The following is a 26,254-nucleotide window of genomic DNA, read 5'->3' as shown; positions in this document are numbered from 1 at the left end:
TGTTCATTCATCATCAAGGTACAAATGGGAGTATATAATTGGTGATGTGTGGCACCAATTAAATTTTTAAAAATTTAAAAATAGAATAGTCTGAGTGCTAATTAGAAACATGACAATCACTGTTACATGTTAGCAAAACAGCTAGTTAAGCTATTGTCTTTCATATCTTTGCTCTTGGACTTGACTCTAAGCAGAAAATTTAATTAAAAAATATTAGATCATATCTGAAATTTTTAGGCAAGCTTACATGGATACTGACCTATTTCAATGTAGAGAAGGAAGAAAATTTACTGAAAGAGGCCTTCTACACTTACGGCCAGTAATGAAAGAGAGCGAAGTGTTAGAAACCTGTGAGCTCTGAAGGCAGAGAAAGACAAACTCTAAGCTACCACTAAAAATAAAATAAACATTAATTAAGGTAGTACATTGACTTGTCATCTCCGAAGCTCTCCCCTAGCAACTTGTACAGCAAAAGTTTGTTCTACTAAATACAATAATTATCTCCATTTTAAAGAACTACCCTTCGGTATGTAGTCAGAGATTAATGGACTGTTCAGAAAAGCCTTATTGCATCAGCCCAATAATTTGGTGGAAAAGGCCAAAATAAGAGCTGCGGAGAAGGGAAAAGCAACAAGGCATATTGCTAAGAAATGAAAACCGTAGGCTGGCCTGTATATTACATGCCTTCCAAAGAAATGACCATTGTTTTTGTTTCCTACCCATAAGGCAAAAAATAATTCACATAGAACAAAGTAGAATAATGTTAGGAGAGTTTTTATCAAGAGAAAAAAACAGATCTGGCAATCAGGACTCTAATTATTCGGCTTTTATGTTTCTCCTAGATCCCTGAAAGTGCCACAACAGAAGGTGGGATGCTGAACTGAAGCAATCCCCTAAAGAAAAATCCCACCCAATTCTCCTCTCAGATACGGCCATCAAGGGAAATCAAATGGAACAACTTCCCAAGGTCACAATCCATTTCCAGAGCCAGAAGTCCTCGACAAAGCTGAACTTCAGTATTTGTTATATGCTACCTATTACTGACTATTCTACACTGTTTCCTTTTCTCCAATTTTCAAAATGAGAATATGTATTATTGTTGTCTTGTTTGCCCCAACATTGAAAGTCAAGTTTGTGTTGGGTGGTTTATTTATAATTTTTGTCATAAGTTTGTATGATCATAAACAGCTGTTTAGGCTTGGCTAAAAGTAACTGATAGTAACCAAATGATCCTGAATTGTGAAGTGGATGGTACTTGGATGGAGACTGAAACCATATAGTCTAAACAGAGCTAAGAAATAGACTGAAAGAGACTTGAGGACAACCTCTAAATCCTGGAACCAGCTGTGCATGAAATTGGTGTCTATCCTTTACCATCACAAGAGACTAATGAACTTGAAAATAAAATAAAATAATAGAAATAGAAAATATCTTCATCATCTAACCCCATATAGAATAACATATAACCTCCAAATATCATGTTCTACAGAATATTTAAGAATGTGAAGGAAATAGTCATATACCCTTACGAAGTGGACAAAAATAAAAACATTTATCCAAAAGTACATGAAGTAAAATATTTGAAAGGTATGTAAAAAGTAAAGAAAAATGCACAAGAACACCATGAGAGAATATGATGTCATATTTTAAAACTTTACCAGACAGGTATCTTTGTCACAGCATGGTCCAGTGCCACATTCTGCAAATCCAATCAGAGTACAAGTTCTAGGATTACAGCATTTTTTATACTGACAATCCTAAAAGTAAATAAAATCAAATGAAATAATGGGAATATTCACTCAAAAATATTTTACTTAATCTCAAAATACACTAAAGTTACACTAATACACTAAGTTAATTACATTACAGTATTGGCCATGAATTTATTTTTAAAGCCACTTCATTTAAACTTTAATGTTTTCTCTATAGGGAAAAGGAAGCCAATGAAATTAGTCATAATTCTGGGCTAAAACTTTTGGAACTTTTATAAATTTAACAGAATTCCTTTCAATTTTCCTTTTATGCATAAATATAAGTAATACAAAATTTTTTATCTTCCTTTTAAGATTTATTATATCACAAGCATTAGCAGAATACCAAGTATTCTCAAAATATCATTTGGGGCAACATATTAACAATTCATACAAGAAACAACATACAGATTTCCAAATTGTAACAATATTTTATTATTGTAAATGATGTGTCAAAGAACATTTTGGACATTATTATTTGTTCATCTTCCTGATTTTGCATTAAAGATTAATCCTAGAATTTGAAATATTAGGTCATGGAGTATGAAAATATTAAGAGATTTTTAAATGTATCCTGAAGTTAAAAGAAGTTAAATTTTCAGTTCATGAGTGACTGTGTCACAAGACTGAGTGTGATATTTTAAAATTAGTAGGAGAGAGCCAATATAGAGGATTAAAAGAGACAGAGCAAAATTCTCCAACATGAAAAACACTAGATTAAAAGACAGAAAGTGCTCCAGAATAGTGGTTCCAGGGTTCCAGCGGCTGGGCAGGGACTTATATACCCATAGTCATTGAGCACTTGGAGAAACTGAGAGACTGCATTCGGAATTGTATAAGTCTTCGATCCAGAGAGCCACTGGGAAAATGGCAGCTGGACTCATGCTGTAGTGGGGAAAAACTGCGAGTCTGTGTTTGGAAGTGGGTCGGAGTGGGACCCAAGGAGCAGCCAGGGAGATGGCAGAGGGAGCCATGGTCGATCACGGTGGGGAGTACCTTCTGTGCTCCGGTACCCACCTTGGTGTCTGGCATAGGTGATAGCCATTTGCACACCTGCAGCTGAAGGCCCCTGATCCAAGGAGGAGCTGCTGCAGCAGGTGGACAATTGCAGAAGTCATAGTTTCCACACCCCTTTGCAGTGGGCTGGGAGAAACCCCTTCCCCGTGTGGCAGCCAAGAGCTTTCTCAAGGGAACTCAGGATCTGGCTGGCTTGTGATGGTACAACTCCTTCTCTGCAGAAGCTCATGGGGTGCACAGCATAGAGGCAAAGGTGCCACAAGGAAGTGCCAAGAGCCCTACGCCAAACCCAGGGACTTGTGGGCTCACAGCAGAGAGGGACTGAGGGGAGTGTGAGCTGAAGGGTTGGATGCCTGCCACAGCCCCAGGGTATTCCAGCCCCAGCCCCAGGAAAAGCCCTTAAAGCCCTCTTCCCTGACAAACTGCACAGGGCACACCCCCCACCCACAGGGCTGACAGTCCCAACTGCACATGGAAAACTGGCACAATGATTGGACATCCACATGGTTTGGACACCCACTCACTGCATAAACGAAGTTGAGGAGAACTGGATTGAAGATTAGAGGTGGCATGGGAGCACCATCTGCTGGTAGGTCAGGGAAAGTGCACTCTACCAAGCTGTAGCTCTGTCAAATTATAGATAATTGTTTAAATAAGCCTGCATATCCTAAAAGAACCCTATCAAGATAAGCAAATGCCAAGAGACCAAAAACAACAGAAAATTATAAAGCATATGAAGAAACTGAAGATATGGATAACCCAAATGCCCAAATTTAAAAATCAGAGGAGATATAATGCTTGGAGAAAGTAATCAAAGAAGTAATCACAAACACCAATACCATGGCTCAGGATACAAAGGACATCAAGAGGACCGTAAAAGAGCATAAAGAAGAATTTGCAAGAGTAAATTAAAAAAAGATGATCTTATGGAAACAAAAGAAACTGTTGATCATATTTAAAAGTTTCTTGATACAAACAGCACTGGATTAAAGGAAGCTGAGGAATGAATAAGAGAACTGGAAGAAAGTAGGTTGGAAAGTGAAAGCACAAAAGAACGAATGGTAAAAAAAAACTGAAAAATTTGAAATGGATCTCAGGGATATGATGGACAACATGAAACACACAAATATAAGAATAACTGGTGTTCCAGAAGGGGAAGAGAAGGGTAAAGGTCTAGGAAGAATATTCAAAGACATTGTTGGGGAGAACTTCCCAACCCTTCTAAACAACTTAAAGAGGCAAATCATAGATGTCCAATGAACTCCAAACAGAATAAATCCAAACAAACCCACTCCAAGACATATTCTGATGAGATTGTCAAATGCTGAAGAGAAGCAAGTTCTGAAAGCAGCAAGAGAGAAGCAATTCACTATATACAAGGGAAAGAACATAAGACTAAGTAGTGACTACTCAGTGATGACCATGGAGGTAAGAAGGCAGTGGTATGACATATTTAAAATTCCAAAAGAAAAAAATTCCCAACCAAGAATTCTTTATCCAGCAAAGCTCCCCTTCAAATTTGAGGGAGAGCTTAAAATCTTCACAGACAAACAAATGCTAAAGGAAGCCCAAGTGGCTGAGAGAAAAAGAAAGGAGAGAGAGGTCTAGAGAAGGGCACAGAACTAAAGAGTTTTAGCAAGGATACATTAAAGGAAATAAAGAGAGAGAGGGAAAAATACATCTGACAAACAAAAACAAAAGGATATGATGGCTGATCCAAGAACTGCCTTCACAGTAATAATATTGAATGTGAATGGATTAAACTCCCCAATTAAAAGATACAGATTGGAAGAAAGGATTAAAAAATATGAACCATCAATATGTTGTTTATATGAGACTCATCTTAGACCCAGAGTCACAAAGAAATTGAAAGTGAAAGGGTGGAAAAAAATATTCCATGCAAGCTACAGCCAAAAGAAAGAGTAGCAGCAATATTAATCTCAGATAAAATAGACTTTAAATGCAAGGATGTCATAAGAGACAAAGAAGGACACTAGATACTAACATAAAGGACAATTCAACAAGAAGAAACAACGGTCTATGCCCCCAGTCAAGGTGCCCCAAAGTACATGAGACAAACAGTGGAAAAACTGAAGGAAGCAATAGATGTTTCCATAATAATTGTGGGAGACTTCAATATATCACTCTCCTATAGATAGATCAACCAGACAGAGGACTAATAAGGAAATTGAAAACCTAAACAATGTGATAAATTAACTCAACTTAACAGACATATATGGAGCATTACATCCCAAATGACCAGGATATACATTCTTCTCTAGGGCCTACAGAACTTTCTCCAGAATAGATCATAAGCTGGACCACAAAACAAGCCTCAATAAATTTAAAAATTTTGAAATTATTCAAAGCACATTCTCTCATCACAATGGAAAACAAATAGAAGTCAACAACCAACAAAGCTTTAGAACACTCACAAATAAGTGGAGGTTAAACAACAGACTTCTAAACAATCAGTGGGTTAAAGAAGAAATAGCAAGAGAAATTGCTAAATATCTAGAGATGAATGAAAATGAGAGCACAGTGTATCAAAACTTATGGGATGCAGTGAAGATGGTATTGAGAGGAAAACTTATAGCTCCAAATGCATACTTTAAAAAAGAAGAAAGAGCTAAAACCAGAGAACTAACAGAACAGAAGAAGCTAGAAAATGAACAGCAAACTAATCCTAAACCAAGCAGAAGAAAATAACAAGAAATAAAGCAGAAATAAATGACATAGAAAACAAACAAACAAAAAACAAAAACAATAGAGAGAATAAATAAAACCAAAAGATGGTTTCTTTGAGAAGATCAACAAGTTTGACAAGCCCTTAGCGAGACTGACAAAATCAAAGAGAAGACCCAAATAAACAAAATAATAAATGAGAGAGGAGACATTATTGTGGATCCCTAAGAAATTTAAAAAATCGTAAGAGGATACTATGAACAACTGTATGCCAACAAACTAGATAATGTAGAGAAAATGGACAACTTCCTGGAAAAACATGAACAAGCTAGACTGTACAGAGAAGAAACTGAAGACCTCAACAAATCAATCACAAGCAAAGAGATCTAATCAGTCATCAAAAAGCTTCCCACAAATAAAAGCCCAGGGCCAGATGGCTTCACAGGGGAATTCTACCAAACTTTCCAAAAAGAACTGACACCAATCTTACTTAAACTCTTTCAAAAACTGAAGAAAATGGAACATTACATAACTCATTTTATGAAGCTAACATCACTCTAATATGAAAACCAGGTAAAGATGCTACAAGAAAGGAAAACTACAGGCCAATGTCCCTCATGAATATATATAAACACAAAAATTCTCAATAAAATACTTGCAAATCAAATCCAAAGACAAATTTAAGAAATCATACACCATGACCAAGTGGGGTTTATTTCAGGCATGCAAGGATGGTTCAACATAAGAAAATCAACATAAGAAAATTAACAACTCAAGAGGGAAAAATCAAATGATCATCTCAACAGATGCTGAAAAAGCATTCAACAAAACCTGGCATCCTTTTTTGATAAAAACACTTCAAAGGATAGGAATCGAAGGAAACTTCCTCAATATGATAAAGGGCATATATGAAAAACCCACAGCCACCATAGTACTCAATGGTGAGAGACTGAAAGCCTTCCCTCTAAGATCAGGAATGGGACAAGGATGCCAGCTGCCACCACAGTAAATTCAACATTGTGTTAGAAGTGCTAGCAAGAGCAATCCAGCAAGAAAAAGAAATAAAAGGCAATCAAATTGGAAAGGAAGAAGTAAAACAGCCATTATTTACAGATGATATAATCTTATATTTGGAAAGCCCTAAGAAACTGATGACACAGCTACTTGAGCTAGTAAGTAGTGGGATACAAGATGAATGCATATCAGTCAGTAATGTTCCTATACACCAGAAATGACCTAACATAAGAAACACTCAATAAAAGATTCCATTCTTAATAGCAATTAAAAAAATCGAGTACCTAGGAATTAAAAGACCTATACATAGAAAACAACATAACTTTACTAAAAGAAATAGCAGGGGACCTAAAAAGATGGAAAAATATTCCATGTTCATGAAGGCTAAATGTTATTAAGATATCAATTCTACCCAAACTCATCTACAGATTCAATGCAAACTCCAATCCAAATTCCAACAACCTACTTTGCAGACTTGGAAAACCTAGTTATCAAATATGAAATGAAATGAAATGAAATGGAATGGAATGAAATGAAATGAAACAAAATGATGAAAAGACATATAGATTCCAAAAGTCAAAATGTGGAGGGAGGGATGTACCTATGCTCTGTTGGGAGTAGAATGGTATAGCCCAGCTGGAGGGCAGTGTGGTGGTTCCACAGGAAGCTAACTGTGGGGATGCCATATGGTCCTGAAACCCTGTTATTGTGTGTATACTTGGAAGAACTGAGAGCAGGGACACGAATGGACATTGAACACTGGTGTTTACGGCAGCAGTAGTCATGATTTACAATGGATGGAGGTAGTCTAAGGGTACATTGACTGATAAACAGAATGGTAAACTGTGGTGTATACATTATATGAAATATTGAGCACTGGCAAGAAGAAATTAGTTTATGAGGTATGCAACTAGGTGAATGGAACTTGAGGACTGTATGTTGAGTGAAATAAGCCAGAATTGAAAAGATAAACATTATAATGCCTCATTAATACAGACTAACTATAATGTGAAAACTCTGAGAATTGAATCTGAGAGCATAGGTTATCAGAGGAAGGCTTAAGGTAAAGACTCCTAGATCGTAAGCTCTTACAGCAGTTACAACTATTCAAGAGTTGTAACGGTTATTTCTAAATTCTGAGATGATGAGCTGTTTGCATATAACCTGCTCAGTCCCTGGAACTTTGGGTATCTGTCTGACACCTGAGACTCAGAGCCAGAGCTCGGCAGCTATGAATGTCAGCATTACCCCATACAGCAAACGTAAAAGAAACTGAAAAAGAGAGTAGACTTTATAATTAGAGATATGAACAAAATGGAATTGGTTAGGACTAAGGTAAACCAGACAAAAGGGAAAATTATGATATTGACTGTGTTTTAAACTTCGGCTTCTGAATGGGACCAAAGGAAGAGATGTTTATTTGGTGCAAAATCTTTATTTTCTGTAATACACTATGTAATTTAACTTGTAAAGTCAGTTTACTCAAACACCGTAATTACACAGAAACTTGAATAGGGAATGAGATCTGGTTGGTTTGTACAGGTTAGCATGGAGCCCCGAAACATCCCAGAATAATTTGGGCAGAGAATAAAAAGTATTTGAAAAGCCCCCTTGAAGGACTGGGGAAAAATTGGAAATATTGAACTTCCCCACTTGGGGAATTCCTGATAGTCTCACAAGCATTGAGGGCTACCAATTTAGACGGTCGAGCCCTGGATCTTGGGGCTTGCCCTTATGATGTTTGTTACTGCAAAGGAGAGGCTAAGCCTACTTAAAATTGTGCCTAAGAGTCACCCCAGAGCCTCTTTTGCTGCTCAGATGTGGCCTCTCTCTCTAAGTCAACACTACAGGTAAACTCACTGCCCTCCCCCCTCCATAGGACATGAGTCCCAAGGGTGTAAATTTCCCTGGAATCATAGGACATGACTCCTGGGGTTCAGCCTGGACCCAGCATCATGGGATTGAGAAAGATTTCTTGACCAAAAGGGGGAAGAGAAATGAAACAAAGTAAGGTTTCAGGGGCTGATAGATTTCAAATGGCGTCAAGAGGTCATTCTGGAAGTTATTCTTATGCGTTATATAGATATCCCTTTTAAATTTTTAGTGTATTAGAGTAGCTATAAGAAAATACCTGAAACTGTTTAACTGCAACCCAGTATCCTTGATTCCTGAAGATGACTGTATAACGATATAGCTTATACAGTGTGACTGTGTGATTGTGAAAACACTGTGGCTCATGATCTCTTTATCCAGAGTATGGACAGATGAGTAGAAAAAAGGCAGACAAAAATGAATAATGGGGGGGGGTATGAGATATTTTGGGTGTTCTCTCATACTTTTTTTTTTCTTATTTTCATTTTTATTTCTTGGAGTAATGAAAATGCTCAAAAATTGATTGTGGCAATGAACGCACAACTATATGATGATACTGTGAACAACTGATTGTACACTTAGTATGACTGCATAGAATGTAAACATATCACAATAAAATTGCATTTTAAAAGACATTAAAAGAACCAGGAGGAGATACTAGTACACTTTCAAATGACTAAAATCAAAAATAATGACACGATCAAATGTTGGCAAGTATGAGGAACAGCTAGCACTCTCATAGATGGTTGCAATGTAAAATTATACCACCATATGGAAAACAGAATGGAAATTTCTTATAAATTACCAGTACAGTTATCTAGAAGAAATGAAAACATATGCCTAAACAAAGATCAATACATGAATGTTCTTTGGCTGCATTTTTCATATTAGTCCAAACCAGAAATACCTAAATATTCTTTAATATATAAATGCGATGTCCTTCAAGTGTACAAATTGTTACCGCACCCAGCACAACCATTAAAAGCTTTTGTGATTTCTCTTTGGCAGAAATCCTCCTACCAGGCTAAAGCTGATCCTTTGCCCAAACTCAATATCTAAAACATCCCTATGAGAAAAGAATGCCTGGCACAGTTCAAGTCACATCACAACAGTTTTATCATTTCTGGAATTTTAATGAATTCTTTTGTGCTTCTACCGCTCTCTGTTTTGAATGTTTCTACGACAGTTTGGCATTTAGCTATGAGATAATTTTTGAGAGCATCTTTTTGATGTTGAGTTAGAATTTTCCCTTACTGAGATACACGGATCTTAAGTGTACAATTTAATGAGTCTGACAAATATGTGCATGACATGACCAACATGCAAAAGAAGAGACAGAATATTTCCATCAACCCAGAAAGTTCCCATGTCTCCTCCAAGTCAATCCAAAAAGTATCTAACCCTCTGATTTCTATCACAACACATTATTTTTGCTGGCTATTGAAGTTCATGTCAGTGAAACAAAGATTATGGATTCCTTTTGATTATGGATATTTTTTGAGGTTTATCCATATGGCTGAATGTGTTTATAGTTCATTGATATGTATAGTGGAGTAATACTTCTTTGCATGGATGTACCACAGCTTTTTTTTAATCTACATGCCCATATATATATACACACACACACACATACTGATTGATTTAATGGAAGAATATAACAAAAAATATTTCATTAATCAAAATGAAGTTTAAATAGAGGAAAAGAAGGAACAAAAGAACATATGTCCCAAATAGACAATATTTACAATGCATATGTTCTAAATGTATTAGTAATTATATTACGTATAAGTAGAACTAGAAATACAAATATAAGGTCAATAGAACAAATGCAAATATAGAGTAAACAATATTTTGAGAGTGTATTTTTTAAAAACCTAATACTATGTTGTTATACATGTCAAATATAAGAATACAGAAAAGCTGTAAACATAAGGATTTAAAAAAATAGATCATACAAACACACAAAAAAAAACAGAAAATTTTTGGTGTAGTTATATCAAGCAAAGTAAATATAATGGGTTGAACTGTGTCCCCCCAAAAGATACATTGATGTATTATTTCCAGGCATCTGTAAACATTACCTTATTTGGAAATACAGTCTTTGCAGATGTAGTCAAGTTAACATATGATCATAATGGATTAGCATGGGACCTAAATCCAATAACTGGCATCCTTACAAGAAGAGGAGAGGACACACAAAGAGGGAAGAAGTTCATTTGAAGAAAGGCAGAGATTGAAGAGATGCAGCTACAAGTAAAGGAACATGAAAGGTTGTGGAAAACATCAGAAGCTAGGAAGAGGCAAGGAAGGATTCTTCCCTAGAGCCTTTAGAGGAAACACTTCAGACTTGTAGCCTACAAAACTGTAAGAGATCAATTATCTGTTGTTTAAAGCCACCCCGATTGTGGTAATTTGTTATGGCAGCCATAGGAATTTAATACGGTAGGCTTTAGGCAGAAGAAATACTAGGTATAGAGAGTGACAATTCGTAATGATAACTGAGTCAATCTACCAGGAAGATATCACAATACTGAATTTGTATGGACCCAATAACATATCTTGAAAAAAATGTGTAACAAAAATTAACTTAAAAGTTAAAATCCATAATCTTTGTGGGCAATTTTAATACTCTTCTCTTAATATTTTATGTGATAAGAAAAACAAACAGCAATAAAGCATGTGGAATGTTTACAAAATTGACTATATGCTTTGTCAGTAAGAAAGCCTCAATAATTTTCAAAAGGTTGAAAACTCAGAATATATCCTATGACCACAATGAAAGGCAACTGGAAATATATAACAAATATATAATTTAAAATATACCACTATATGTAAGTTATTTAAAGTATAATATAATTCCAAAAAGGAACAGAGAAACTTCCTTAATCTAGTAAAATTATTGTCATGGCTTGTAATTTGTCAATTCAAGTAGGCTGAACTATATTTCTCAGGATTCCATTAGTCTTTATATTTCCTGTGAAAGTTACTAAAAAGTTGATTCTCTTCAGGATTGGAGAACAGAAGGGAAGTAGCAGTCATTGCACAAGCATATTTTTGCTGATCTGCTGACTCATCTCATTGCAGTGAAGATTCCTCCCGAACCTTCCTTCAGTTTCTCTGACTTCTGGGCAAAGATTGTGTGTGTGTCTGTGTGTGGTCCCTCCTCTTCAGAATATCCCTTTACCATGGCCAGAGGCAACAAGAATGAAGGGGTTTCAGTCCATCCTTGTGTGGTTCTAGCTCATTTGGGGTTACAGCCTGCTCATGATCTTCCCTTCCTGACTGCTAGCCTGTGGGCTTCAGGATTCAACATAACACATGGAAACAGCCTTGTGGTCGCTGCTTAGCCAGCCCCCATAATCATGTAAGCCAATTCTTGTAATCTCTTTCTCTGTTTTATTAATATATGTATGTGAAATTTTATATATTAATATATTATATATAATAAATTAATATGTATAATTATATAAATGAAATTATATTAACATACATAGTTCTGCTTCTCAGGTTGAAAACCATGACAGACAGATGTGTCTGCAGAAAACCTAAAGCAATATGAAATACACTTGAAGTGTTTAAAAAATTCTCCATGAGATGGGAGATGAGACAAGGATGCTTAATTTCATTTCTTCTATTCAACATTTTATGTAAGGTTCTAGATAGTACAATAAGAAATGAAATAGTAATTAAGGGAAATTGATGTATAGAAATAGAAATAAATGGAAAGCAAAAATTACAAATATATCATTATTTTGGAGACAAAAAGAAGGCAAAAGTAGAAAATCCAAGCATCCAAAGTTACACTGTTCAAGAGAGAGCCACTGTCTACATTGGGCTATTGTACAGTTGAAAGGCATCTAGTCCAAACCAGTATTTGAGATACAAATAGGATTTTGAAAAGTTAATGTTAAAAAACCAAAATGTCTTATTAATAATTTTATATAAACTACACGTTGAAATGATACTACATTGAATATATTAAGTCAAATAAAATATGCTTTTAAATTTAAATTCATCTGTTTCTTATAACTTTTGAAGTGTGCCTGCTATTTCTATTGGACAGCTCTGGTCTAGAGAAACACTAACGGAATTAATAACTGAATTCAACAAGTTTGCTGAATACAAAGTCAAAATACAAATATCTAGAGTAGTTTTATACACCATCAAAAAAAAGAAAATAATTTTTAAAGTATGATGCACAATATTGTCAAAAATACAAACATAGCAATAAATTTTTCAAAAGGTATGTCTATTTAAGACCTTTCTACTGAATACTACAAAGTACTGCTTTCAGAAATTAAAGAAGATGTAAAAATGGAGCTGTATACCAAGCTCATGGACTTAGAAGATTGAATATTTTAGAAGTATCAATTAACCTGACATTTATCTCAAGATTCAATGCAATGTCATTCAGTACCTGTCCTTTCTTGTTGGCAGCAACTGAAAAGACAAATCAGAAAATCATATCAAAATGCAAAGGGCTATAAAGATCTAGAGAAATCCTGAACTAGCAAAACAAAGTGGAGGACATGTTATATCAGATTCCAAGAATGAATAGAAACCTATATTAATTAAGATACTGAAGTATTGGCACAAGAATAGGAAAAACTGTAACAACCATAAATGGTTAGTTGATTAATGACCAAGATTACACTTCAGTGCAATGAGGTGAGTACAGTCTTTAAATAAGCTGCACTTGTCAAATATGATACCCTTATACTATTCATAAAAATCAATTACAGAAAGAATGTATATCTAAATGCAAATGGTAGGAAAATATGAAATATTTAAGAGGAAGGCATGAATATTTCTGCAAAATATTACATATATATTATAGAACACATAAACTTGTGTGTGAGTTATCAATTACTGCATAATAAATTACTATAATACTTAGTGGCTTAAAACAACAATAGCATTTATTATTTAATGGTTGTCTTGGGTCAGGAACGCAGTCAAGATGTAGACTGGCAATTCTGGCTTAGGGTCTCTCAGGGTCACAGTCAAGATATTGGCCATAGTTGCAATCATTGGAAGGTCTGACTAGAACTGGAGGATGCTTTCAATGTTGCACCCTTGCATGGCTGACAAGTTGATGCTGATTGTTGAAAAAAAGTCTCAGTTCCTCTTCATATGGGCGTCTTCAGAATGCTGTGTGAGTATCCTCATGACATGGAGACTGGCTTCCCCCAAAGTGAGTGATCCAAGAGAGAGCAAAGCAATTACCACAACCACAAGTATCTCTTACAACTGAGCCATGGAAGTTACAGGCCATCCTTTCCACAATAACATATTGGTTACACAGGTGAGTCTTATTTAATGTGATAGGATACTATATAATGGCACGAATACCAGCAAAATAGAATAACTGGGAGCTAATATGGCACCTGACTGAATGGCCAGGACTAGAGTCAGGCAACTCTAGTTGAGCCAACTAAAAGCTCAAAATGTAAGAGAGCACTCAATTTCAGATCATGTAATTTGGAAGTGACAGTTGAAATGGGCAAACCTGGTGTTAAGGAATATTCTCTTCCTGAAGAAAAAGACCATAGGGTTGACAATGCTAGGAACCAAAAGCTCCCTAGGGTGGGGGCAGCATCAGCAGGGTCTGATAGCCAGTAACTTCCAAAATAAATGGATCATTCAAAATCTCACAATGCTATACAGTGAAAAAGAGACAGGAGAAGTTCAGGGCTTCTGATTGCAATTTAGACATGTAAAGAGCTTGGAAGCCACTACTCCCGTCCCCACAAAGAGAAAAATGCTGAACAAAGGCAATTTAATAGAGAAGAAATAATTCTATCAACAAATGACACTACAACAATTGGGCATCCAGCTGCAGAAGGAAGGAATAAAGGAAGGAAGGAAGGAAAGGAGGGAGGGAGGGACGGAAGGAGGGAGGGAGGGAGGAAGGAAGGAAGGAATCAGGGAGGGAAGGAAAAAAAGAAGGGAGAAAAAAGAAAAGAAAAAAGAATCTAGAACCTTACCCTTACCTGTCTCACAAAAATTGATTCAAATGAATCATGGACCAAAATGTAGAATGAAAAAAACTATAAAACTCCAGGAAAAGAAGCACTGGAAAAAATCTAGGTGATCTTCAGTTAGACAGTGAGTTTTTAGATACAAACACTGAAGAAAAATCCATGAAAGGAAAAGTTGATAAATTGATCCTGTTTCTAGTAAATTCAGATTAGAAACTAGAAAAAAAAAAAGTAATAGAATACATGGTAACAAGTTCAGGTAATAAGTAATATGTGTAAGACATTTATCTGGAATAATAAAAACTTTTAAAAAATACTAAAGAAACCTAAATGTATAGAAAGATGATATTCAAAAGCTATTACTTTTCCTTGAAGTGATGTACACATACAATATAAATCTAATCTAAATCTCAAGAAGGGATTTTTCATGGAAATTGATAAGTTGATTCTCAAGTTTATATGGAAGTGCAAACTAACAAGTATTAATTTACCTCTAAAGATAATGAAAGAGGGAAGCAGCACTATTTGATACAAGACTTATTTAAAATCTTAAGTAATCACCACGGTTTGTTCTGAAGTGCATTGATTAACTTACATTAAAATGAATAACTTCTTTTCATTAGAAGTTACATTGAAGAATGGATAGATATATGTAACACAGTTAACATATTAATGATTGTTATAAAGACTTTTTGAAGATACGTGAGTAAATAAGAAAATTACAATGTAATAGAAAAATGGACATAATAAATGACCAGGCATTTCACAGCAAAGGAAATAAATGGCTAATAAATGTATGAAGAGATGTTCAATTTTATGAGTAATCAAGGAAAGGCCAATTGAAACACAATAAAATATCATTTGGGACATGCAATTAGGAAAATTACAAAGTATGGCTATAAAATGTGCTGGACAAGGACTGTGGGAAGATGGCAGAGGATGGAGCTCAAGGACTCAGTCCTTCCTCTGGAAAAACTATTAAAAACTATTAAAGGAGGAAATATTTTGAAGCTCTGGAGGCCAGAAGAATGCTGTACAGCATCCACGGAAGAGCAGGAGGAAGAGGTGAATAAATTATAGTAAAGAACAGTGGGTTGCTCTCTCCATGCAGCTGCTACCAGCACTCATCACTCACTCTCACAGCAGGCTGCTGTGGGGTCCAGTTCCTAGCCAGCTCACTGGTGGCAGAAAGGGACATGAAAAACCTCTTCCCCAAGACCAGGGGTGGCCATGGCTCATCACTGATCATGTCTTTGGTTAGTGCTTCAGATCACTGGGTGCCCAGCTCTGAGGGCAACCCCAGACAAAAGAGGTGGCCGCCATTGTTTCAAACTGCCCTAGACAGGGGTGGCAGCATGGACACTGCACTTCCTCAGCGCTATGGGAAACAGTTAGTTGAAAGGCTACATTTAGTGGGCAAACCATGAAAAGTCAGATTTGGGGAGCCATAGAAGTTGTTCTTGGCACCCTTCCTGATTCCCTCCTCAGGATCCTGTGGAGACAGGCTGCATCCCCTTGTGGGTCCCTGGATGGATAGTACCCTCCCTTGTGGTCTCCTCCCAGAATTTGCCGTCCAGGCAAAAGCACCTTGAGACAACAAAAGGAATATAAGAAACTATAGACAGTCTTGGGAAAAGCCCTGCTGTCTTCAAACACCCAGAAGAGAGGACAACCAAACTCCTCAAACAGCGGAACTCCAAAAAACTAACTAGCAAAAGCCCAGGAAAAGACACAGGCCCAGAAAGAGAGGGAAAACCCTGCATACTATATTCACCTTAGGCAGACTTTCCTGATAGGTGGGCTGGTACTTAAGAAAATCTCTTTCACTTCAATAAGAAACAGACATAATAGGAAATAAATCCTGAGCTAACATTTTAAAATATTAAAATGTTCTGTGTGCAATAAAAGAGTACAAGGCAAACAAAGAAACAGAAAATGATGACCCATACAAAGGAAGAGGATAAAAATCCAGAAACCACCAAGGAAGATGACCAGAAAGTAGGTTTGCTGAACAAAGCCTTTAAAAAAACATCATAAAAATACTGAAGGATAAAAAGGAAAATACAGAGAAAGAACTAATGGATATAAGGAACACAATTGTTTCAGTTTGCTAAAGCTGCTGAAATGCAATATACTAGAAATGGATTGGCTTTTATAAAGGGGATTTATTAGATTATAAATTTACAGTTCTAAGGGCATAAAAGTGTTCAAACTAAGGCATCAATAAGAGTATACCTTCACTGAAGAAAGGCTGATGGCGTCCGGAACACCTTTGTCAGCTGGGAAGGCATGTAGCTGGCATCTGATAGTACTATGCTCCCAGGTTGTGTTGCTTTCAGCTTCTGATTCCAGTGGCTTACTCTTTAAGCATCTGTGGGTTCTCACTTAGCTTCTCTGGAGCAAACTCTGTGCTTCATGTCTTGGCTTAGCATCCCCAAACGTCTCTCTGTCATCATCTCCAAGTGTCTGGATCTGTATCATCTCTAAGATCTCGCTCTCTCTCTCCCTGAGCTCTCTTCAGACTCCAGTAAACTAATTAAGACCCACCTTGAATGGGCAGGGTCACATCTCTATGGAAATAATCTAATCAAAAGGTCCCACCCACAATTGGGTGGGTCACATCTCCATGGAAACAACCTAATCAACAGATCCCACTCACAATAAGTCTGCACCCACAAGACTGGCTTAAAAGAGTATGGCTTTTCTGGGGTATATAACAGTTTCAAACTGGCACAACAATGACTGAACAATATGAGATTCTTAGTAAAGAGACAGAAATTTTAAAAAGGAACCAAATAGAACTACTGGAGTTGAAGTACTACTGAGTTGAATAACTACTGAAATGAAAAATGGCCAGGAGGGTTTCAAGAGCAGATGGGGGCTGGCAGAAGGAAGAATCAATGAACTCAAAGACAATACACTTGAAATCAGTCAAACTGAAGAGCAGAAAGATAAAAGAATTATAAAAAGTGAACATAGCATAGGACACCTCTGGGACTCCATTAAGCATACACATTATGGGAGTCCCTATAGGAGAAGAAGGTGAGAAAGAGGCAAAAGAAATAATGACAGAGAGCTTCCCAAACTTAGCAAAAGACATGAATGTGCATATCCAAGAAGACCAGTGAACACCATAAACATCAAGAAACATCAAGAAAACATAAACATCAAGAAAAACACATCCCATCATATATTGGCCACACTACTCAATGCAAAGACCAAGGGGAGACTTCTGAAAGTTGCAAGAGAAAAGAAACTTGTATGTACAAGGGAGCCTCAATTAGACTGAATGCTGATTTCTCATCAGAAACCATGGAAGCAAGAAGGCAGTAGGTGGAAAAACATAAAGTGCTGAAGGAAAACAACTGCCAACCAAGAATTTTATATCCAGCGAGACTTTCTTTCAAAAATACGGGAGATAATAAGAAATTCCCAGAAGAAACAAAGGCTGAGAGAGTTCATTACCACTAGAAATGCCCTACAAACAATGCCAAAGGGCGTGCTTCAGAATGAAAGAAAAGGACACCAGACAGTGGTTCAAAGAAATGAACCAAAGAAATGAAGACCTGCAGTTAAGGTAATCATTTGAGTAATTATAAATGTCAGTTTTATTGTAGTGTATTGTTGGGTATGTATCTCCATTTCTTCCTACAGGTGCAAAAAGTTTGGCCATACAATGTACAAAGATATAAGTGGTAACAAGGACAAAGAGAGATATAGGAAAAGTATATGTGTATGCTATTGAAGTTAAATTTTTATCAAACCAAATACGATTGTTATATATATATATTTAGGATGTTAACACAATGGTAACCACAAGGAAAATAGATGAAAAAATATATCCAGATAGAAAAGAGAAGGCACTCAATATGACACAATGCAAAAATAAAATAAAATAAAATAAATAAAGAAGTAGGCATTTAGGGAAAAATGGAGGGCCAAAAAGGTATAAGATACACAAAGCCTAAATAGGAAAATGACACGTGAAAGGCCTGCATTATCAGGATTGACTTAAATGTAAATGGATTAAACTCTCCAGTCAAAAAGCAGAGATGGGAAGAATGGATTAAAAAAAGCATAACCCAACCAATCATATCTTGTCTGCAAGAGACTCACCTTAAATTGAAAGACACAAGTAGGTTGTAAGTGAAAGAATGGAAAAATATATACATGTAAATAGTAACCAAAAGTGAGCTGGAGTAGCTATACCAATATTGGATAAAATAGACTTTAAGTCAAAACAATCACATAGGAGACCAAGGGAAGAGATGTTTAGTTGGTGCAAGATCTATACTTCCTAAACAACTTAACTCGTACAGTTTGTTCAAATACCATAACTACATGAAACCTTTAATAGGAAGTGAGACCTGGTAGGTTTGCATAGGTTAGTGTGAAATAGCAACATATCCCAAAGTAATTTGGACAGAGAATACAAATATATATGTGGGTCCCCTCTAAGGAGCTGGGGGGAAATGCAGGGGTGTTGAGCTTCCTCACCTGGATTGTTGCTGATGTTCTCACAAACATTGAGGACTGGCGGTTTGATGCGCCAAGCCCTCTATCATGGGACTTGCTCTTATGAAACATGTTACTGCAAAGGAGAGGCTAAACCTACCTAAGAGTCTCCCCCTGAGTGCCTCTTTGTTGCTCAGATGTGACCCTCTCCTTCTAGGTAAGTCAACTCAGTGGGGTGAACTCACTGCCCTCCCCTCTATGTGGAATCTGACTCCCAAGGGAGTAAATCTCCCTGGCAACATGGGATATGACTCCCAGGAATGAATCAGACCCGACATCGTGGGATAGAGAACATATTCTTGACCAAAAGGGGGATGCGAAATGGAACAAAATAAAGTTTCAGTGGCTGAGAGATTCCAAATGGAGTTGAGAGGTCACTCTGGTAGGCATTCTTATGCACTATATAGATAACACTTTTTAGGTTTTAATACATTGGAATAGCTAGAAGTAAACACCTGAAACTATCAAACTGCAACCCAGTAGCCTTGACTCTTGAAGACAATTGTACAGCAATGTAGTTCACAAGAGGTGACAGTGTGATTGTGAAAGCCTTGTGGATTACATTCTCTTTATACAGTGTATGGATGAATGAGTAGAAAAATGGGGACAAAAGTAAATGAAAAAATAGAGTGGGAGGGGGGATGATTTGGGTGTTCCTTTTTACTTTTATTTTTTATTCTTATTTTCACTTTTTCTGGTATAAGGAAAATGTTAAAAAATAGATTGTGATGAATGCACAACTATATGATGGTACTGTGAACAACAGATGTACACTTCAGATGACTGTATGGTATGTGAATATATCTCAATAAAATTGAACTTAAAAAAAAGAAAGGAAAAAAAAACCAATCACATGGGTAAAAGACACTCATTTTATACTGATAAAGGGGACAATTCAATAAGATAATGTAATAATTATAAATATATATGAACTTAACAACCGAGCTGCCATATATATGGCGCAAATACTGAAAGATTTGAAAGAAGAAATTGACTTTTCTACATGAATAGTAGGGGAATTTAATACACCAATTTCAATAATGGATAGAACATCTAGTCAGAAGATTGATAAGGAAATACAAGACTTGAATGAAACTCTAAACCAGCTATACCTAACAGACATATATAGAACACTTAACCCAACAAAAACAGAATACACATTCTTCTCAAGTGCACATCATCATTCTCCTGGATCCACCACAAGTTAAGTCACAAATCAGTCTCTATAAATTCAAAAACAATGAAATGATACAATGTACACACCCCAACCACAGCTGAATGAAGCCAGAAATCAATAACAGAGGGAGAAATGGAAAACTCACAAACATGGAAATTAAACAACTAAATATTCAACAACTACTGGGTTAAATTGGATATCTCAAGCAAAATGAGGAAATATCTTGAGGTGAATGAAAATGAAAATACAACAAATCAAAACCTATGGGGCACAGCAAAGGCAGTGCAGAGAAGGAAATTTATAGCACTAAATGCTTACACTTAAAAAGGAGAAAGGCTTCAAATCAGAAACACCTCAAAACTGGGAGAAGAAGAAAAAGAAGAACCAAAACCAGAGCAAGCAGAGAGAAGGAAATAACAAAGATTAGAGTGGAGATAAATTAACGAAAAGAGAGAGAGAGAGAGAGAATTGAAAAAAACAAAAGTTGGTTCTTTGAAAAGATCAATAAAATTGACAAAACTTTAGTTGGAGTGACAAAGGAAAAGAAAAGATACAAATAACAAAAATCAGAAGGGAAAAGGGGGACATTATTACTGACCCCACTGAGATAAAAGGGATAATTATAAAAGGATACCATGAACAATGATCTGCCAATAAATTAGATAACTTTTAGGAAATGGAAAAATTCTTAGAAACACACTAAATACTCAAGAAGAAAAAGAACTCAACAAACCAATTACCAGTAAAAAGATTGAACCAGTAATCAAAAACCTACCAAAAGAGAAAAGGCCAGAATCAGATGACTTCAAAGGGGAATTCTACCCTAAATTCCAAGACATTTTTAATCCAATTCTGCTCAAACTCTTCCAAAAAATTGAAGAAGAGGGAACACACTAACTCATTGTATGAGGCCAATCTCACCCTCATACCAAAGCCAGCTAAACATACCACAAGAAAATAAAACTACAGACCAATATCTCTTATGAATATAGATAGAAATATCCTCAACAAAACACTAGCAAACTGAATCCAACAGCACATTAAAAGAATTATACATCATAATTAAGTGAGATTTATCCCTGGTATGCATGGTTGGTTCAACATAAGGAAGTCAATCAATGTAATACACTATATTAACAGAATGAAGGAAAAAACTATATGATCACTTCAATTGATGCAGAAAAGGCTTTTGACAAAATACAGCACCCTTTCTTGTTTAAAAAAAAAACACAAACTCTTAGAACACTAGGAATACTATGAAACTTAGGAGGAAACGTCCTCCACATGATAAAGGGCATTTAAGAAAATACATAGCTAATATACTACCTAATATTGAAAGATTGACTGCTTTTCCTCTAAGATCAGGAACAAGACAATTTTGCCCACTGTCACCACTGTTACTCAACATTAATTAGGCAAGAAAGAGAAATAAAAGGCATCTCAGTTGGAGAGGAAGAAGTGAAACTTTCCCTATTTACAGATAACATGATCCTATGAACAGAAAGTCCTGAAAAACTCACAATCCTCCTAGAGCTAATTAATGAATTCAAAAAAGTGTGTGTATGCATTGTTGGGGGAGTGGGGGGACAAGTTCAACACCCAAAAATCAGTATTGCTTATATTCACAAGCAATGAACAACTGGAAGAAGAAATCAGGGAAAAAATTCCATTCACAAGCAACTAAAAAGAATAAAATATCTAGGAATATATCTAAACAAGCATGTAAAGGACTTGTCCACAGAACTCTATAAAAGATTGCTAAAAGAAATCAAAGAAGACCCAAGTAAATGGAAGGACATTCCATGCTCATGGATTAGAAGAATAAATATTGTTAAGATGTCAATCTGACCCAGACAATCTATAGATTCAACATAATCCCAATCAAAATTCCAACAGCCTTCTTAGCGGAAATGGAAAAGCCAATCACTAAATTTATATGGAAAGGTAAGGGGCCCCAAATGGCTAAAGCCATCTTGAAAAAGAAGAATGAAGTTGCAGGACTCATATTTCTCAATCTTAAAACTTATTACAAACCACAGTAATCAAAACAGTGTAATACTGACACAAGGACAGATATATAGACCAATGGAATCAGAATCAGAGTTCAGATATCAACTCTCACATTTATGATCAACTGATTTTTCAGAAAAGGGCAAAGACCACTTGACTGAGAAAGAATATACTTCAACAAATGGTGCTAGGAAAACTAGATACCATTTGTTTAAAAAAAAAAAAAAAAAGGATGACCCCTACTTCAAACTTTATACAAAAATCAACTCAAAATGGAACAAAGACCTAAATATAAGAAGCAGAACTACCAAACTCCTAGACAAAAACATAGGGAAGCATCTTCAGGACCTTGTGTTATGCAATGGCTTCTTATCTTAGACCTTACACCCAAAACACAAGCAACAAAAGAAAAAGATAAATTGGGGCCTCAACAAACGTTAAAACTTTTGCACCTTTATCATGAAAGGAAAACAACAACTACACAATAGGAAAAAATATTTGGAAACCACATATCCAATATAAAAGTTTAATATCTAGAACATATAAAGATCCCTCACCTTAATAAACAAAAAGACAACCCAATTTTTGAAATGGGCAAAAGACTTGAATAGACATCTCTTCAAAGAAGATATACAAATAGCCAGAAAGCACATGAAAAGATGCTCAACATCATTACCCATAAGGAAACTGCAAATCAAAACCACAATGAGACACCATTTCACACCCATTAGAATGGCTGTTATTAAACAAATGGAAAATAACAAGTTTTGGAGAGGAAACAGAGAAATAGGACCATTCATTTGTTACTGGAGGCAATGTAAGATGGTGCAGCCACTGTGGAAGGCATTTTGTCATTTCCTCAGAGGCCTAAGTATAGAACTGCCATATGACCCAGCATTCCTGCTATTAGGTATATACCCAAAAGAATTAAAAGCAGGGACTCAAACAGATATTTGCACACCAATGTTCATAGCAGCATTATCCACAATTGCCAAAAGAGGAAGCAACCTAAGTGTGCATCAGCAGATGAATGGATAAGCAAAGTGTGGTGTATACATACATACAATGGAGTATTATTAGGCTATAAAAAGGAATGAAGTCCTGATACATGCGACAATATTGATGAACCTAAAAGACATTGTGTTGAGTAAGACACAAAATGACAGATATTGTATGATTTCACTGATAGGAAATAATTAGAATAAACAAACTTATAGAATCAGAATCTAGAATAAAGGTTACCAGGGGATGGCAGGGGGATAAGGAATAGAAAGTTAAGGCTTAAAACATACAGATTTCCTATTTGGAATGATGGGAGTGTTTTGGAATGGATGGTAGTGATGGTAGTCCAACATTCTGAATGTAATTAATAGCACTGAAATATATATCTGATGTCATTAAAAGGAGAAATGTTAGATTGTATATACGGTAACAGAATAAAAAATTTTTAAAAATTCCATGGAAGTAAACTACACAAACAGTGAACCATAAATGAAACAATGGACTATAATTAAGAGCATAATTATCAAAATGTGCTATAATCAATTGTAACAAAAGTTCCATACCAATGCAAGTTTTCAATAATGGGATTGTATACGGGAATCCTGTACTTCATGCAAGATTGTTCTGTAAACGCACGACTTCCCTAATAAAGAAAAAATATGTGCTGGACAGGGTGTGGTAAAAATAGGATCTACTGAAACAAACTTAAAGAACAGAGCCTCAGAGTTAAATTCCAGTGATAACACATTGAAATACCAAAATGTTCAGGTTTCAACAAAACATTACAAAACACGCAAAGAAACAACAAGCAATGACCCAGACAAAGGAGAATATTAAAGCATTAGAAAAATAGGATCTATTAAATAGTACATAACCACTGGAAGTGTAAATTAGCCTAACACCTTGGAAAAAACAATGTACATTATTCAGGAAGTTGAATAATCACCTGTTTCATAACCTAGAAATCCTATGTCTATATATATGTAGCCAGGAGACTCATATGCATCAGGAGAAAAGTTCAAGACAAAATAAAACTGTTTAGAACAGGAAAATTAATCTATAAACATTCTAAACACCTATCAACAGGAGGAAAGATTAGAAATTGCAAATTCCCATACTTCATGATTTCACAAAAATAAGAATCAATTAACTTAACATGAATATTATCAGTAAGAGAGAACATTACCAAAATTTTATTCCAGAACATTAGGCTATATTTTTTTAATGTTCTACAATGGAAAGCTAATAAAACATGATAAACTTTTACAAGATATAATGTTAAACAAAAATTCTGGATTCCATTTCCTTCTTGTGTAGAGAAAGAATGAGGAATGAGGAAGAGAGGGCCATAAGGGTACATATTTTCAATGGGTACATAAGGAAGAAAATGTAAAATCTATTTCTTTATGCTAGTCTGAACTTACCCCATATTCAATTCTTTAAATGCCTCAAACTCTAAATTTGAAGCATTTAAAGAACTGAATATAGGTTATCCCAATGCCTGTATCACATTGCCTGTATCTCCCTATATTAGATACGTGATACAATAGTGCAGCACTTGAAAAACAAGGTCCTCCCCTTTTACATTGCATCCATATTTATAACAGTACATGAAAAACACAAAAACAAATATTTTAATATGCTACTAGTATGGGTCACTAACCTTTGGCTCACCACAGTCACATTGCTCTGCTTGTTCCAAAATTCCATTGCCGCAAACAAAATTTTGTTTTCCTTGAATAACCACTTTTGAAACTGTTTGGTTCCGAAGACATTCAAATTCAGGCTGTGACAGCATATGTTTAAATCCATCCATGCTGCAACTGCTAAAAAACTTTACACCACGGGAACGTCTAAAATTAAATTATATTCCTCAGATAAATGGAATAATGTCAGTATCAAAGTAACCAATAAAGTGCTATAAATTCTATACTAGTTCACTCAGAGGAGTCAAGGAAGAGAGAACAGTGTTTTTATTTTTTTAATATATGTTCAATTCTGACTGCAATTTACTTTTTAATTTTACTACCACCAAGGAAAATAGAAAATGAATTTCCTTGGAAAAGTATGTGTAAAGAGACATTAATTTTGTTTCATAGAATTCTGTTCTGCATTTAAGTATTTCTAAAAGCCCCATGGTCTCCTTGTGTGTTGGTCTTATTTGACAATATTGGCTTTTTTTTAATCTCCCAAACAATGAAGGCCCTACATGGTTTGTTTGTATTGGAATCTTACTGTTAACACTGTTGTTTGACCCCATAAAATATGCTTGTCCTCAAATCAGTATCAATTTAGTGTCACTCAATTCTAATTTTCTAGGCAAAATGTTCTATAGCCTATAGCCTATATGAATAGATACTGGCAGAATATAGAAGAAAGAAATAAAAGCTATGAGTTTGTTTCTACTGCAACTTGATATAATAGTTCAGTCTGGTCACAACATGTAGCTAGTAGAGGAAGATAAGGTGGGATGGAGAAACGTCCTCATGTAGTTAGTCATGCATTTTAAATGAGCAACAATATGTCAAATCACTAAGAAGTGCTTAGCACATAATAAGCTCTATTTAAATGTTTCCTACTATTGTAATGTTCATTATTATAAGAAGCATCAATATCATTAAGAAAATGGAACATATTGGAAAATTTACGTGGAAAACTGAAGGAATAAAAGTCAGTTAATTGTATTAATTAAAAAATTATAATTACTTGCTCTTTGGTAACAAATTCAATCAATTAAAATATCTTAACACAGAGGTGTACAAAATGTATTAGCTCCAGATTATTTTTATTATCAACTGTTCTAGTTTGCTAATGCTGCCAGAATGCAAACACCAGAGATGGATTGGCTTTTATAAAAAGGGGGTTTATTTGGCTACACAGTTACAGTCTTAAGGCCATAAAGTGTCCAAGGTAACACATCAGTAATCAGGTACCTTCACTGGAGGATGGCCAGTGGCGTCCGGAAAACCTCTGTCAGCTGGGAAGGCACGTGGCTGGTGTCTGCTCCAAAGTTCTGGTTTCAAAATGGCTTTCTCCCAGGATGTTCCTCTCTAGCAAGCTTGCTCCTCTTCAAAACGTCACTCACAGCTGCACTGAGTTCCTTCTCTTTGAGTCACCTCATTTATATGGTTCCACTGATCAAGTCCCACCCTGAATGGGTGGGGCCATGCCTCCATGGGAATATCTCATTAGAGTCATCACCCACAGCTGGGTGGGGCACAGTCCAAGCA

General features: G+C 35.8%; 1 protein-coding gene across 1 annotated transcript in view; it reads right to left on the bottom strand.

Moving 5' to 3' along the window:
- The window catches only part of LOC119516420 (A disintegrin and metallopeptidase domain 3-like), a 133,547-nt gene that overhangs the window by 49,196 nt on the left and 58,097 nt on the right, over positions 1-26,254 (bottom strand). Inside the window, exons 11-12 of the mRNA XM_037812771.1 lie at positions 24,688-24,877; positions 1,659-1,757 (exon numbers count right to left, since the gene is read on the bottom strand). Coding sequence (XP_037668699.1) covers positions 1,659-1,757; positions 24,688-24,877 — 289 coding nt within the window. The remainder of the gene's footprint in view (positions 1-1,658; positions 1,758-24,687; positions 24,878-26,254) is intronic.

Source organism: Choloepus didactylus, chromosome 20, assembly GCF_015220235.1.
Source record: "Choloepus didactylus isolate mChoDid1 chromosome 20, mChoDid1.pri, whole genome shotgun sequence".
Lineage (NCBI taxonomy): Eukaryota > Metazoa > Chordata > Mammalia > Pilosa > Megalonychidae > Choloepus > Choloepus didactylus.
Note: the sequence above shows the minus strand (reverse complement) of the source record. Positions and strands in the feature narration are given on the sequence as shown.